General features: G+C 41.0%; 1 protein-coding gene across 1 annotated transcript; it reads left to right on the top strand.

Moving 5' to 3' along the window:
• The first annotated feature begins 471 nt into the window (after positions 1-471).
• On the top strand, positions 472-8350 carry LOC141552093 (putative G-protein coupled receptor 141). The gene is given in 3 exon segments (XM_074284520.1): positions 472-616; positions 6180-6837; positions 6839-8350. Coding segments are annotated over 2 exon segments (873 nt in total). The 5' UTR covers positions 472-616; positions 6180-6187; the 3' UTR covers positions 7062-8350.
• Positions 8351-16911: the final 8561 nt, after the last annotated feature.

Below are 16911 nucleotides of genomic sequence, written 5' to 3'. Positions count from 1 at the left end.
GGATGGAATTGGTCTGTACATAATAACTATATTTCAGGTTTAAGATGTGATTAATATAAATTACCAAAGGTGGTGAAACAAATGATTTTTTGGGATAGGATAATTTGGCACTCTGATAACTTGGCTGAATTGATATCATTTGATTGGTGTAATAAGTTTTATTTCATGTTTTAAATACATGGTATTGTGTATATTATTATTGTTTCTAATTTTTTTCTTACATGGTGAAATATGAGAAACCATTGTATCAGAAATACTGATTAGAAAAATAACTTCTTTTTTAATCTGGAAGCTGTTATAGTATGATTTGAGCAGTTAAAATGTGATAAAATAGATATTAAAAACTTGAAAATTTAATATTTTATTCTAAAATATAATGATTTCATGTTTGGGGAGGAAAGCAGTATAAAGCCTTTAAGATATTTTTCTTGTGAGGTCCTTTGAGAATCTATATTTAGGGTCAGAAGACCTTATCAGTCCTACTTACTGACTACATCACGTACTGCAAAAGAGAAAATACTGAAGTTGAGAACTTACCGCCAAGAAAACATAATCCTGTCTTCCCTATTCCTTCTCAAAGGGAGTGAAAAGATTCACAAATTTACTATAATAAAGAGTAAGTTTTTATCTTTTTTGGCTTTCACTTATAAAAATGATGAAAATGTGTATGGTAGTTTAAAGTTGTAACTTCAATACATTAATATTAGGTAATTGTCAGATATTTATGGCATGTCTGAAACCCTTGAATATAGTTAGTGTCAATTTAGAAAGAAAGAATAAATAGATTTGTGATGCAAAGTGCCATTTGTATACACAGGGAAGACTATGGAGACTAAATATGGATCATAGCATAGTATTTTCATCTTTTTTGTTGTTGTTTGCTTGCTTTTTTTCCTTTCTCTTTTTTCCCCCTTTTTGATCTATTTTTTTCTAGTGCAGCATTAACAGATATGGAAATGAGTTTAGAAGAATTGGATATGTTAAACCTCTACTGGATTACTTGCTGTTTTAGGAAGGGAAAGAGGGAGAAAAATTTAAGAACACGATGTTTTGCAAAAGTGAATGTTGAAAACTATCTTTGCATGTATTTGGAAAAATAAAATACTACTAAAAAAGAGAGATAAAGGATAAAAGAAATTAACCATTAGAGAAACCTGAGAAAATAATAATATCAAAGCACTAAGTTATGATTAGTAAAATGTTACTATTTGAGGTAAAAATTCTTGGGATTATAATATGTTTTGAGTTTGGGTTACACTGCCAGTTGTCTGAATTGTCATCACCAACAATAAAAAATGGTACGTGCTATAATTTGAGAACCGCTACAGATGGGTATCTGTCTCTGAGAAAAGTTAAGGAAATGGCCTTAGCAAAGATAAGATCCTCTCAGCTTAGTTTTTCAATTTTGCTGCTGTTGTTTGCCCTTTGTTCTCAGAGTACCATGACATCGGGGAAGTGACTCCATGACATACAAGTGAATTGGATCTGAGTGAGAGAACGCTGTACAAAGTCACCAACTTCCCTTTCCCTTCCAGAATGGTCTGGGTCCAGGAGAAAGATCCAGGTCAAGACAATCGGAGGTGGCCCTGGATGCAGTCAGAGACCTTGACTTTTTTAAGTTAAAGGCTTTCCCATTTCTCACTTTGATTGAGGCAATTCCCATTTAGTGATTAGGGCTAAGTGAAAAAAAAAAAAAAGAAGAAGAAGCAGCAGCAGCAGCAAAGAAGGGCCTCTTTTATCTAGTTAAAAAAATTCATCTGAAAGGGGAAGATCCCTTTGAACAGGCCATTTCTCAAGCTGGCTAATCCTTTCTTTTAATACCCTGTGAATAATATGGAGCTCTTCTACTTGATTGACTGTAAGATATATATTGTACTTAGAATCAAATAGAATTAATTTATCTAACATACCCTTTGATAGCATATGTTAGGTCAGCTGTGCCCTTGAAGGGACAAGCCTTGACAGTGTTATATCTCTTCCTTTTTTCTCTTCATCTTAAAATTCTATGATCAGAGCAGGTGAGCAGTAGTTTTTTCAGCATAATATTAAATCTTTTCTTTGATAGATGACTTTCTACAAGACTATATGAACAATTTTACAATTTTCTTCTATATTAAATTATAATTATCCTCTAAGGGGAGGATTAGACAAAATAATAAGTAAAAGATATAATTTAAAGTTTTTCTAATTAAATGGAATAGTAAAATTTGAGAAAGCAACAGAATTGGACTGTTTTCTTTAAAAACTATCTACATATGCATATGATTGACATTCAAATGTATCAAATATCGAAATTCAGGCTTTGATTAGATTTTAGTAAGGAGGTCTCAAAATTGGATTAAAGATGTCACATATAAAATTGCATTAATAATGGCAAAGAGTGAAATGATTTTCCCATTTTAATGTATCTGATAATTTTAAAGAAAAAGAGTTCATTTTACATATTAGCACTTAAAAAAAGATTCTTATATCAGGTAAAGGGTTTCAATAGAGACAAAAAGAAGTGATATGTCTTTTGAAAAGCATGTATTTGGATCAATTTTCCCATTTTCAAAGAAATATGACGGTCAACAATTTCAGTTCAGTTTATTAAAAAAAATCTCTGACCTTTCAGATTTGGAAAACCAAATTTAAGAGATCATACTAAGTTATAGTAAGTCTTGTTACTGACAACTTCTAACAGAATTATCAGTGACTCTGAACCAAAGAAGAAAAACCTTTTTCACAGATACCCTAAGGATGAGACCAATTCCATAATGTCTAAGAGAAGCTGTTTTCACGGACCAGTCATGAGACATTCAGGACTCCAGACAAAATGGGAATGGGTTACTAGATGGAGCCTTGATATTTAAAATTGATGATCTTCGAGGTATTTCTGTGGCTTTGTGTTTCATGGTGTTTGTTTGTTGGAGATTTTTTTGGTAAATCTCCCCTCTCAAAATTAGTCCATTAGGAGACGTCTAAGTAGTTTGTAGAGGTGCGTAGCCTGACTTAGTTTACCTGTACAGTCTATTTAACAAGGTTTGCTTATCTTTATTATTGTTTTTAGACTCTGTGTTAGCTGCTGTATGTGAGAAGATGCTTTCCAGTAGTCTTTTCTTAGTATATAATGTCGATGGTGAGAAGGAGCACATTAAAAACCTTCTAAATTTGGCTTATGGATAAGTGATATATGGAGGAGTGAGCTGGTGTTTTCCCAGAAATCAAAGGCAGAATTAAGGGAATTGAATAAACCATATTGACTCTTATTCCTTCAGTTATTAGATTTCAATAATCATTTCTATGTTGAAGAAGAGATCACTAGGCCACATAATTCATTATTTACTTTTCAATCTAGAATATTATTTTCCTATATTAGATATTGTATACATGATATAATTTTAATAACAATTACATGGGGAAGGGGTAGCTTGACATGGCCCTGAATCAGGAAACCAGGTTCAACTGCAGGAATTTCCTTATCAGTACGTCTCTATATTGATGAAATCAGAGTTTGGGGCTAGAAAAAGAAGTAGAAAAAACAATCAATGTAATTTAAATAGTATTTTAAAAATATGAACTATTCACCAACAGTGAGACTAAACAAATTATGTGGGAGTAGGAGGTTGACTTAGAAATGCAGTTAAAAATTCCATTCCGATATCCAAAAGACAGGCCCATTTCATACTCAGAAAAAAAATAATCTTTGAAGAATCCATTGTCTGTATTATTAATCTTTGATCCCATCAAATATTTTAGAAAATTAGGAACTGCCTGCAACCAAATTTGTCCTAGGATTATTTAATTTAAAACTTGTATACACTTTCCCCCCCAAAAAAACTGGATACTTAATATTATTATTATTATTATTATTATAGATTTTTATTTACAAGATATATGCATAGGTAATTTTTCAACAATGACCCTTTGCAAAAACTTCTGTTTCAACTTTTCCCCTGCTTCCCTCCACTTCCTCCCCTAGATGGCAGGTAGTCCCATACATGTTAAATATGTTCAAGTATATGTTAAATACAAGATATGTATACATATTTCTACAGTTATCTTGTTGCACAAAAAAGACCAGATTTAGAAAGAAGGTAAAAATAACCTGAGAAGAAAAAACAAAAATGCAAGCAAACAGTAACAGAAAGATTGGAAATGTTATGTTGTGGTCCATACCCAATTCCTGGTATTCTCTCTCTGGGTGTAGCTGGTTCTGTTCATTACAGATCAATTGGAACTGATTTGGATCCTCTCATTGTTGAAGAGAGCTACTTTCATCAGAATTGATCCTCATATAGTACTGTTGTTGAATTGTATAATGATCTCCTGGTTCTGCTCATTTCACTCAGCATCAGTTCATGCAAGTCTCTCCAGGCCTTTCTGAAATCATCCTGCTTGTCATTTCTTACAGAACATTAATATTCCATAATATTCATATACCACAACTTATTCAGCTATTCTCCAATTGATGAGCATCCATTCATTTTCCAGTTTCTAGCCACTACAAAAAGGGCTGCCACAAACATTTTTGCACACATGGGTCCCTTTCCCTCCTTTAAGATCTCTTTGGGATATAAGCCTAATAGTAACACTGCTGGATCAAAGGGTATGCAAAGTTTGATAACTTTTTGAGCATAGTTCCAAATTGCTCTCCAGAATGGCTGGATCCATTCACAACTCCACTAACAATGAATCAGTGTCCTAGTTTTCCCAATCCCTTCCAACATTCATCATTATCTTTTCTTGTCATCCTAGCCAATTTGACAAGTGTGTAGTGGTATCTCAGAATTATCTTAATTTGCATTTCTCTGATCAACAATGATTTGGAGCACCTTTCACATGACTAAAAATAGTTTCAATCTCTTCATCTGAAAATTGTCCGTTCATATCCTTTGACTAGTTATCAATTGGAGAATGGCTTGATTTCTTATAAATTCTCCATATATTTTGGAAATGAGGCCTTTATCAGAACTTTTATCTGTAAAAATGTTTTCACAGTTTGTTGCTTCCCTTCTAATCCTGTCCTCACTAGTTTTATTTGTATAAAAGCTTTTTAATTTAATTTAATTGAAAATTTCTATTTTGTGATCAGTAATGATCTCTAGTTCTTCTTTGGTCACAAATTCCTTCTTTCTCCACAGGTCTGAAAGGTATCCTATGTTCTTCTAATTTACTTATAATCTCATTCTCTATACCTAAATCTTAAACCCATTTTGACCTTATCTTGGTGCATGGTGTTAAGTGTGGGTCAATGCCTAGTTTCTGCCATACTAATTTCCAATTTTCCCAGCAGTTTTTGTCAAATAGTGAATTCTTGTCCCCAAAGCTGGGTTCTTTGGCTTTGTCAAACACTAGCTTATTAAAATTATTGACTATTTTATCCTGTGAACCTAACCTATTCCTGATCAACTAGTCTATTTCTTAGCCAATACTGAATGGTTTTGGTGACTGCTGCTTTATAATAATAATATTTAGACCAGGTACAGCTAGGCCAACTTCATTTGATTTTTTTTCATTAGTTCCCTTGAAATTCTTGACCTTTTGTTCTTCCAGATGAATTTTGTTATTTTTTTCTAGGTCATTAAAATAGTTTTTTGAGAGTCTGATTGGTGTAGCACTAAATAAATAGATTAGTTTAGGGAGTATTGCCATCTTTATTATATTCGCTTGGCCTCTTCAAGCTCACTTAATTTTTCCCCATTTGGTTAGATCTGACTTTAATTGTGTGGAAAGTGTTTTGTAATTTTGCTCATATAGTTTCTGACTTTCCTTTGGTAGATCGATTCCCAAATATTTGATACTATCGACAGTTATATTAAATAGAATTTTCCTTTGTATCTCTTGCTGTTGGATTTTGTTGGTGATATATAAGAATGCGGATGATTTATGTGGATTTATTTTTTATCCTGCAACTTTGCTAAAGTTATGGATTTTTTCTGATAGCTTTTTAGTAGAATCTCTGGGTTTTCTAATTATACCATCATATCATTTGCAAAGAGCGATAATTTAGTTTCCTCATTACCTAATCCAGTTCCTTGAATCTCTTTCTCGGCTCTTATTGCCGAGGCTAGCGTTTCTAATACGATATTGAATAGTAATGCTGATAGTGGGCAACTTTGTTTCACTCCTGATCTTACTGGGAATGGTTCCAGTTGGATACTTAAGATTTTAAAACACTTCTTTTGGTATTCCCTTAGGAGAAAACATGGAGGTAACCCTCCAGCAAAACTTCTCCAACGGAAGCTCGGCTATTTGCAACGAGCACTGCAGGAAGGTGCTGGCCACACTCTACGGTGTGGTCCTGTTCGGGGGCACGGCCAGCTCCGTTATGATGGCCCACGTGTTGTCCTGCAGGAGTTCCCGGTCCGCCATCACCATCATCGTCTCCAACCTCACTGCGCTGCACGCCATCTTCCTGGCCAGCCTCCCCTTCCGCCTCAGCTACTACTTTCTGAGGCAGTGGAAGTTCGGGTGGTTCGCTTGCCGGCTCGTCAGCAGCGCGGTCCATTTCCACATGTACCTCAGCTTTCTCTTCTACGTGGCCATCGTGGCCATTCGCCTGCTCCCTCACTTCCAGAGGCTCCCCCCGCGGGAGGCGCAGAAGTGCCGGGCCGTGGCCCTGAGCGTCTCCATCTGGCTGCTGGGAACGCTTCTCTTCGCCCTGGTTTTCTGCTTCCACTACGGCGCCCACACGGATGCCTCCCACGGTCACTGTTTTGAGTTCCACCAAGAACTCGGCCTCCCGTCGGTGGCCGCCATCAATTACTGCGCGATCGGCGTCCTCTTGGCCACGGTCTCGGCGCTGTCCGCGCTTCAGCTGCTGGTGCTCAGACGCCTGAGCGGAGCGCTCGGACCCCGCGCTCGCACACCAGGAGCTCCGGGCGCACGGGAGCAGCCTCTTCTTCCTGCTGGTGATCATCGTCTGTTTCCTGCCGCATCACGTCTTTCGGGCTTTTTTCATTCACAATTATTCCCGGGACCAGAACCCGGAGCTGATTCTGTACGGTGAGATCTGCAAGGCGCTCACGGCCGTCTGCAGCCTGGACATGCTGTGCTTCCTGGGGAGCCTGGCCCACTGAGCGCTCATAGGACCGACCTGCATTTTTTATTTCTTGGGAGCTTTTTTGGAGAGAAGTTCTAGGTTGAGAAATCTCTTCCCCCTCCCCCCTCCCCTAGCAGCAGTCTCTGTTCCCACTTCCATCTTCATGGAGCAGACCCAGGTGATTGCTATCATTTGCTCAGCCATTGAAGGATGGTGGAAGACATGCTGAAGTCCCAGGGTACCAAAAAGAGCAAAAATAGTGCCCACCGTTCAAGCCAAGTAAGAAACGGGGCACACATGGCTTAGGAAGGAGAAGATTTAGAAGGAAATCTCAGCCGCTGTTCAGGGACCGACAGAGAGGAGACACGACAAATCCAAGACTGACCCTTGCCATAATCCCCTCCTGCTGAGCTTTGGCCGGTTTCCTTCAGAATGCTCGGATGGGTCTGGGCCTCCTAGTTTGGAAGCCCTTCTGGGTGACTCTCATCCAGGCCCTTCCATGGGTTCACCCCAAGAGGCCCATCCGATGTGCAGGAGGCCTTCCTTACTTCCTCATGACACCAGGAGAATAACAGTCCTTGACTGTCATCCATCTGACGCTCTTGGCACAAGAACAGTCCATCACTGGGGAACTTAGAAGATAAAACGATTTCCTAACAGACTTTGTTCTTAATCCTCCTGCTTGATGTTCTTTCCTTTTCCTCTTCTCTCCAAACACACTTCCTCTCTCCTGGTTTTCCTCCTCCCTCTCTGACCACTCTTTGTCTCCTTTGCTGAAAACCCCTTCCATCGTCCTCTGACCACGGATGTCCCTTGGGGCTCTGCAAATTCCAGCTAAAATCTCATCTGAGAAACTTGGGTTTTCTTCTAAATGATGTCTCTATTTTGCCAAGGTTTGGGTTTCCTCAGAATTTCCTTCTATCTCCAACCCTCATAGAAGGGCATGGAGTGGGGTTGAATTTCTGTACAGACTAAACAAGAATGCAGTTATTTAATGTCATTTTCCTTTAGAGAAGATACAAAGGAGATGAAGAGGAAATACATGAGATAGGAATTATGTTTGTAGCATAAAGGGGTGGCCCTACTCTCCATTCCTTAGTCTGATTGTGGATGGTGGGAAAAGACTTCAGGGTCTCAGAATGGTAGAACAGACAATGTTCCCATACAAAAACACTCAGCTGGGCCCGGGAAGTGCCAAGAAGACTGGATGGCAAGAGTTAAGATTTCAGACCTAATTAGCAGCAAAAGCATGCTTCTGCTAGGAAGGTTTAATGTTGTTAATGTTCATTTCCTATTCATGACAATAAAGAACCTGAAGGACTGACATATTATGTTCTGGTTTTCTAACCTTAAGGTTTGTTCATTTCTATTCTACTTTAATAAAATGCCCTCTAATCTCAAAAAAAGTAAAGTAAAATCTCATTTGAGAAAAGACTTTCTAATCCCTTGTTTTTGTTAGTGTCTTATTTAATTTCTTGTTTCTATCTTGTTTGAACACAGTAAGTTTACATATTGTCTCCCCCATTAGAATATAAGGTCATTGAGAACCCTTTTCTCTTCCCTTTGTATCCCCAGCACTTAACACAGTGCCTGGCTCTTAGTAGGCACTTAATAAATGTTTGTTGACTTCACCTGACCATCCCCCCACTCCCCAGAATAACCTTGTTTCTTGTTTGTGACTCATAGCAGTATTGACTTTGTGGGGGGAGCTTTCTCTCCTCAAGGTTTGACTTTCTATATTAGTCACCAATTGTAATTTTAAAGGGAGGAATTTATGGCCAAAAAAGAACTAGAGAGCATTATGAAATACAGAATCGACAGCTTTGATTATATTAAGTTTTTGGACAAAAAAGCTCAACAGAAACAAGATTAAAAGAGGAAGTGCAAACATGAGAAAACATTTATAGGCAATGTTTCTAATAAAGGCCTCATTTCTAAATATATAAAGAACTGTGTCAAACTTATATGAATACAAGTCATTCCCTAATAAGTGGTCAAAGGATATGAATAGACAATTTTCAGATGATGAAATAAAGCCAGCTATAGTCATATGAAAAAATACTCTAAACCACTCTTGATCAGAGAAATGCAAATTAGAACACCTCTGAGATCCCACCTCACACTTCTCAAATTGGCTAAGATGAAAGGAAAAGATAATGATAAATGTTGGAGGGGATGTAGAAAAACTGGGATGCTAATGCATTGTTAGTGGAGTTGTGAACTGATCCAACCATTCTGGAGAGCCATTTGAAATTATGCCCAGGACATAGTTTGATCCAGCAATATTTCTACTGGGCTTATATGCCAAAGAGATCTTAAAGGAGGGAAAGAGACCCACATGTGCAAAAGTGTTGTGGCAGCCCTCTTTGTAGTGTCAAAGAATTGGAAAATGAATAGATTCCCATCAATTGGAGAATGGTTGAATAAGTTGTGTCATATGAAAGTAAGGAAATATTATTGTCCTATTATAAATGATGAAAAGGCTGATTTTAGAAAAGCCCCATAAAGATTTACATGACTTGATGCTGAGCGAAACAAGCAGAATCAGGAATACATTGGAGATAAACACAGCGAGAATGTGCAATAATCAACTAGGAAAGACTTGGTGGTTCTTAGTGATTCGGTGATCGAAGACAATCCCAAGAAACGTTCAATAGAAAACACCAAAAACTAAAACAAAATTGTAACTTTAGTCTTCAGCTTCTTTCCTTATTTTCTGGCAGATTTTCCCATCAGGAGATAGGAGCTGTGAAGCTTTAACCTTCTTTTGAGCTTCCCTAAGGCACCATCCCAGGTTAGGAAGAACCAAACATTCTGCTCTCAAGTTTGTGCTGCCATGAGAGAGACAGGAGAAAGCAATATTTCTCTCTTACTACGGTGATTCCCAACAGAACACTGGAAACTACTTCTGTTACTTCAGTGGCATTTGTAAAAATCCTAAGCTTTGTCTTACTTGGGGCAGCTAGTGGTCTAGTGGATAGAGTACCGGGTCTGGAGTTAGGAGTTCAGCCAGCTATAGTCAGATGAAAAAATAATCTAAACCACTCTTGATCAGAGAAATGTAAATTAGTTCAAATAACTCTGAGTTACCCAGCCTGTGCATCAGAATAGGACAGAGCTTCTTGCCTGAGCTCAAACCTGACCAGACATTTACTGGCTGTGTGACTCTGGACAAGTCACCCAGTTTCCTCATTTGCAAAATGATCTGGGGAAGGAAGAGGCAAACCACTCCAGTATCTTTGTCAAGAAAACTCCAAAGGGAGTCACAGACAAGACTAAAAATGATACGATAACAAAAATATCTTACTTTCATTTCAAGACAGAAGTTGCATATGAAGCCAGCAATTGCCATGTTTCTCAGAGGAATAAAATGGATTAATTAACTTTAAAATAATTTCTAACAAGCTAATTTGGCGCTGTCTGGCTTCCCTTACTGAATTTTGCAACTGGCTCAATAATAGGTTGGAGGCCTTCCGAGCTTCGAGCTTTTCTGATTCTTAGTTTCTTATCCTTTCATAGGTACACTGTTGGGCTTGGGATTCATTTTGCAGTGGATGGTGTTTAACAACCTTTTCCTCTCTTAAGCATCTTTCACCTTTTAGCCTCAGCCCTGAGTTCTGGCTTGTCTTGGACAATTGGAGCGGGCAGATGAGTCTCTAATTACTGGGTCACAAGGGGTTTGGTTTTTCTGTTCAAGAGGAAGCCACAGACTGACTTCCTGTCTGCCTGAGAAACACAGAACAAAACCATCTCACTATGTTCTTGGGTGCCTCGGCTGTGCCCTGGGGACCTTGCTGTTGTAACTTCCCAGAATCTCTGGAAGGATCTGGGGCACAGTGTGGTGAGAGGTCACTCTCTCTATGGTTCACGTCTGCTCCCCATTTCCTCCCCCGACTCAGCAGCTTTTGGGGCAGCTAGGCAGGAAGCCCCAAGAAGGAAGCCAGCAGCGTTCTTGGCAAGCTTTAAGAGGCCTCTGAATCCAGTCCCTCTTGCTGGGTCTCAGACATGATGCTTGGCTTCTGACTCATCTCCTAAGTTTGGTTTCTTGGGAGCCTTAATGAGGCACCAGTGACTGGGAGGTAGGAGAGAAAGTAGGATCAAGAGGGATGGAAAACCTTCAAGAATTCAATCCTGAAGACACAAATAGAAACAACTTTGTTGAGGGGAAGGAGGGAGTTTGCTAAAGAGAGGGCTGCGGGGATGTGGCTGCACAGGGATCTCTCCGCCTGACTTAGATTTTAAAAAGCTGTGCATAGCCCGTGGCCCCGAGGCAAAGTTAAGAGTGGGAGAGTGTAATGTTTTTGACAGTTTTCTGGAGGTCTTGGAGCAGCCTTCCTTTTAATGAGGGAAAGGAAAGGGGGAACCCCATTTCTCGGCGCATAGATAATCCCATGAGGTGCAGTGTCCCATGTAAAATGAATTTACAGGCCCGAAAACCTAGATTGATAAATAAATAAAAGGTTTATTGTAGAAATTTGGAAGTAAAGTTAAGTTAGAAAGATGCTAGGGCCAAAGGTGGCAGCTGGGCAGGCAGGAACCCCTACATAGCTGGAAGGATACCATGTGTTGGCTGGGAGGGCTCCTGCCAAGAGGGCATTCCGGCTCACCTCTTTTATACCCAAAAGATGATGGGCGGTACCCGTAAGTTCTTGGTGGGCTTTTCAGTTAGCTCAGATCAGGTGAGGGCTGGGGGAAGCTGAGCTGAGGGTGGGGGCTGGGCCCGGGTATTCAAAGGGTGCCTTTGACCAGGATTTGTGAATCAAGGTCAGCCTGGGTCGGGCAATTAGAAAGGAATCTCAGCCCCCATCAGTTCCCCCCTTAAACAGTTGAGACTTAAATTCATTTAAGAAAAAAAGGAAAATATGGAACAGTGTCCTTCATTTAAGGAAAGGTTGAAGATTTTCTCCAAAGATCTTCAGAGTAGCGGGGTCCCCTTGTCTTGTTCCCCCCTCAAACCATCACCTCCAGATGCATGTGGGAAAAGGGGCATCGATCTCCTCTTTAACTGCTTCGAGCTGACAAGGGTCGAAGAGATTTGGGGTTCCATGCCAGGAGGTGAGGCGTGAGGAGTGGGGGATTGCAGCAGGGCATCGAGGAGGTGTCCCGGTCAGTTGTCCCCAGTCAATGTTCTCCAGGCTGAAAGGCCAGCTGAGAATCCAAAGTGTGAAGCCTAGAGATCTCAGGGACATATTAAAAGTGGGGTGTCATCCAGGATGGAGATGGTGACATTCAGGAGAATGGGGCCTTTGGCAAGAAATGCATCAGGTCCCTTCTGTGGGCCACTTGTCTGATGGCCCATCTAATTGTCAAAGAGAAATAGGAGAAAATGCTGAGAAAAGATTATTTGTAGCCTAGCTCTTTCACCCTTAATTTCCAGGAAAGCTAATTTCTCCTGGGGTTGGGATTAACGGGTGTGACTCTTCTGAGTCTTCAGGGGAGGCAAGAGGCCTTGATACCTAGTAGATTTAATGAACCACTGCTCTTTTGTGAGGCAGGGTCTAGTGATGGGTATATCCCCAGTTGACAGAGCTGCAGTTTAAGAATAAATAAGAATGCAGGTTAAGCTCTTGGAAATGTTGGAAAAACTTCTGTTTTTCTTGAAGAGAGTTAGTTATTCAATAAGCAAAGATCCTGAATCTTTTCCTTCCTAGTTTCTCCACTCTTTATGGAGGAGGGGTGAAAAGTATCAGCATAGCCTACCCAGCTTACCAGCCCCTGGGGTGTTTGGGCTGTCCTGAGATAAAAGGGAAACAGGGCCAGACTTCAAATTCCTACCAGGGGGCAGGACGCTGGGGGGGCCAGGTGAATCCTGACTTAAGGGAGCTTTTGAAAAGATATTTAATGGAGCTACTGATGAGTGATTTAAGGAAACTCTGGAAGAGTCACTTAAGGAAGCTCCTGAGAAATGACTTCATGAAGTTCTTAAAGAGTGACTTAATGGAGCTTTTGAAGTGAGTTAATGGAGCTCTTAAAAGTGACTTAAAGGAGCTCCTGAAGAGAGACTTAAGGGAGCTCCTGAGAAGTGACTTAAGGGAGTTCTTGAAGAGTGACTTAAGGGAGCTTTTGAGAAGTGATTTAAGGGAACTCCTGAAGAGTGATTTAATGGAGCTTTTGAAGTGACTTAATGGAGCTCTTGAAAAGTGACTTAAAGGAGCTCCTGAAGAGAGACTTAAGGGAGCTCCTGAAGAGAGACTTAAGGGAGCTCCTGAGAAGTGACTTAAGGGAGCTTTCAAAAAGTGACATAAGGGAGTTCCTGAAGAGTGACTTAATTGAGCTCCTGAGAAGTGACTTAAGGGAGCTCTGGAAGAGTGAGTTAAGGGAGCTCCTGAGAAGTGACTTCTTAGAGTTCTTGAAGAGGGATTTAATGGAGCTTTTGAAGTGAGTTAATGGAGCTCTTGGAGTGACTTAAGGGAGCTCCTGAGAAGTGACTTCATGGAGTTCTTAAAGAGTGACTTAATGGAGCTTTTGAAGTGAGTTAATGGAGCTCTTGAAGAGTGACTTAAGGGAGCTCCTGAAGAGAGAGTTAAGGGGGCTCTGGAAGAGTGAGTTAAGGGAGCTCCTGAAGAGAGACTTAAGGGAACTCTGGAAGGGTGACTTAAGGGAGCTTCTGAGCAGTGATTTAAGGGAGCCCCAGAAGGGTGACTATGGGAGCTTTTGAAGATTTAAGGAAGGTCCTGAAGAGAGACTTAAGGATTAGGGTTAGGGTTAGGGTTGGAGCCCCTCAAGAGATGAGAGCCTGTACCCTCACAGGGGCCTTTCTACTTGAATGGAAGCCAATGCTAGGAGTTCCTTTTGCCTCTAACATTCCAAAGCAGAAAGAATGAAAGGAATTCTATAGCCTCCAGAAGGAAAAGTGAATTTTCTGTAACTTTGCTGGGGCTAGAACATCTCAGCATGGCAATCTCTCAGGGCACAGAGCCCGGGGTCTCCAAGGTAGAGAATGTTGAAATCAGATTTGTTGTGAGCCCATTTGCTTTTTTTTTATGTCTTTGTTATGCCATCTATTTTTATTTCACTGCTTTAGAAAATTTTTATTTTGATTTTTAAAATATTTTTAAAATTTTATTCATCTGAACCTAAGAAATGACAACAAATTATATTTCAATATGTGCAAAGAACAGAAAATGAAGATTAGATATGAAACGATGAATCTCTCATATATAGTTTCTTTAAAATATATACATAGATATATAATTAACTAAAATATTCATTTCTTCTTTGTTTTTGTCTTTTCTTCAACTTCCTGTTTTCTTCTATGCATTTTGAAAATTGCTTCAATGAAATTCTTTGCTTTTTTCTTTTTAACACCATCATTGCTATCATCTTCCTGCAAATACACATATAGCTGTACATATATGTATGCACACATATATATTTCATTTTTCAGTCATGTCCAATTCTTTGTGACTCCATTTGGGGTTTTCTTGGTAAAGGTACTGGAATGGTTTGTCATTTCATTCTCCTGTGTGTCTCCATATTTACGTAGGAGGAACTGAGGCAAATTGATGCTGTGGACAGAGTTCAAATCCCCCATTAGACACTTATTATCTGTGTTGTTGGGACAAGTCACTTAATCCCTATTTGTCAATTGATGGATACTGTTGGGTTCTTACTAAGTGCTGAGTCGGTACTTAACAATTCTCTAGTTCACACCTTTGGTTCCCGCCTTTTAGGAGAGTTTACCCCCTTTGAATTTCTGAGGAGGAGTTTACATAGGAAAAGGAGTTTACACAACTTTTAAAAGGAGCAAGTTCATTGGTTGAAGTAATTTTCCCACAAGCCCTTGAGTTCTCACACGCCCATTCTCTGGGAGGATAAAAGAAGACAACATTGAGCAAGGAGTGAGTCTACGCTCTCTAGAGGAAGAAGAGTCTAGTCTGGGATTGAGTTGGGACAGTAGATCTCCTCCCCGAGAGCGATGGGCAGTTTCTGGAGACGCCAGAATATTAGAGGATACTACCTTATTTCCCAGGTTTTTGTTACCACAAAAAAAAAAAAGACAGCATGTTTTGTAGATAATGGGCATCTCCCTCTTTTTTGCCCCCTTACATTATCTGGCTAATAGTGATGTTATTGGAGCCCATTTGCTTTTAAGGCCAGAAAATAAATCCTGCTTTTTGTGATGTAATGAAGGAGACTCCCCCCACCCCCCACCCCAGAATCCGAGGGTCAGCAAAGCCTCTGGTCCCTGCTGGATTTTAAGACACAGAATTATCAGGCATGGCCTCAGTGCAGACTTTCCCATCTGTGGGACCCGGCATGTTCTTATCTGTAAAATAGAGATAATGGCCCCTGAGGCCTCTGAGGAGAACGGATGGAATGTGGTGCATGGAGGGCTCTGCAGACGAAGCTCCGAGGCCAGTGGTCGGACTTTGTAATGATGCCCTTGGTGCCATCAGCTCCCCACAGAGCCTGGCACTCCTAAAGTCCTTCCAGGGGATGACGAACACTTCCCAGGCGTCCTCACTTCGGACACAGCAACAGGCAGGGATGACCGTGCCCTTTGAGGGGGGAAGGTCAGAATGTGCTGCCCCCTCACAGACTCAGCCCTGAGGTAAAGGGGCCCTGTATGGGCTGATGGAGCTCTAACCCCCAAAGATGGAGGGGGACAGTCCGTCCATGATGACCCAGGTCTCAGGAGAGCCCCATGGTCACCACTGCCCCCTGGTGGCAGCTCACACTCACTGCCATTGGATGCAAGAATCCAGCCAGAGAGCCACAGGCAGCTGTAGTGTACCATTCCCCTTGGTGAAGAGTTCCTTTTGGGGAAATCTTTAAAAGTCCCGTTTACCCTCATTTGCCATGTGAAGGTTCCAGATGCTCTCTCAGCAAATGCTGAGGGCAGATTTTCAGGGCTGTGGAGTTCCGGGCTAGCTCCTCTGAAGGGCTCAGAATCAGCCCTAGTCCTTGCCCCGCGTTGTGGGCCCCGCGTTGTGGGCCCCGCGTTGTGGGCGCCGCGTTGTAGCGTCCGGTCGTCGCTCAGTTGTAACCCTTCTCTGAGAGGAGGTTTCTTTTGTAAAATCCTTTCCTCTGTGAGCCGGTTTCTTGGGAGGCTTCTGGAGCCTTCCCCTCCCAAAGTGTGGGACTGCTGGACTTGCCAATCCACAGGACGTCTTCTCTGTGACTCAATCCAGACTGCCGTCCCAACTCAATGTCCCAGTCCAGACTGCTCTTCAGACTCAGTGCTGCCTCTTTTTATCCCCCCAGAGAATGGGCTTGTGGGAAATACCTACAACCAATGAATTTGCTTGTTTGAACTAAAGGTGTGAACTCTGAGCCAGAGAATTGTTAAGTACCAACTTAGCCCTTAGTAAGAACCTAACACAGGGCAGTCTGCAAACTTAGGGGAGAGAGAACCACACTTTATTCCACCATGTAATCTTGTGCACTTTCTTTTATATATTTAAAGAGAAGGAGCCCACAGACTCTGCCAGATAGCCTGTCCATGAAACAAAGAGGTGCAGAAGAGCTGATCTCGAGACAGCGGGCAAGACTCTAAGTCAAAGATAAATGCTCAGAAAGGCTCCTTGAACTTGGGAAAGGAACAAGCCAAGTGATAAAGAGCAGAAAGGAACAGTGGGTGAGGAAGGAGGACAGCGAGGGGAATAGTCCAGGGGGCCTGGAGCCGGCTCAGACCAGCTCTGAAGAACCAGGAGCTAAACTCTCACTGGGAACATGTAGTGCTCAAAAATCTGCAACCTCCACCAACTGGGGCTCGGTTTACTGATGTATGCACTCGTACGCACAAACTCATCACAAACATCCACATCCACACACTCACTCACACACACAAACACACACAAACTCATTACACACACACACTCTCATACACACAAACTCATCACAAACATCCACATCCACACACTCACTCACACACACAAACACAC

The sequence above is a fragment of the Sminthopsis crassicaudata genome, chromosome 1 (genome assembly GCF_048593235.1).
Source record: "Sminthopsis crassicaudata isolate SCR6 chromosome 1, ASM4859323v1, whole genome shotgun sequence".
Classification (NCBI taxonomy): domain Eukaryota; kingdom Metazoa; phylum Chordata; class Mammalia; order Dasyuromorphia; family Dasyuridae; genus Sminthopsis; species Sminthopsis crassicaudata.
The sequence above is the reverse complement of the archived record's forward strand: the minus strand, read 5'-3'. Positions and strand labels throughout refer to the sequence as shown.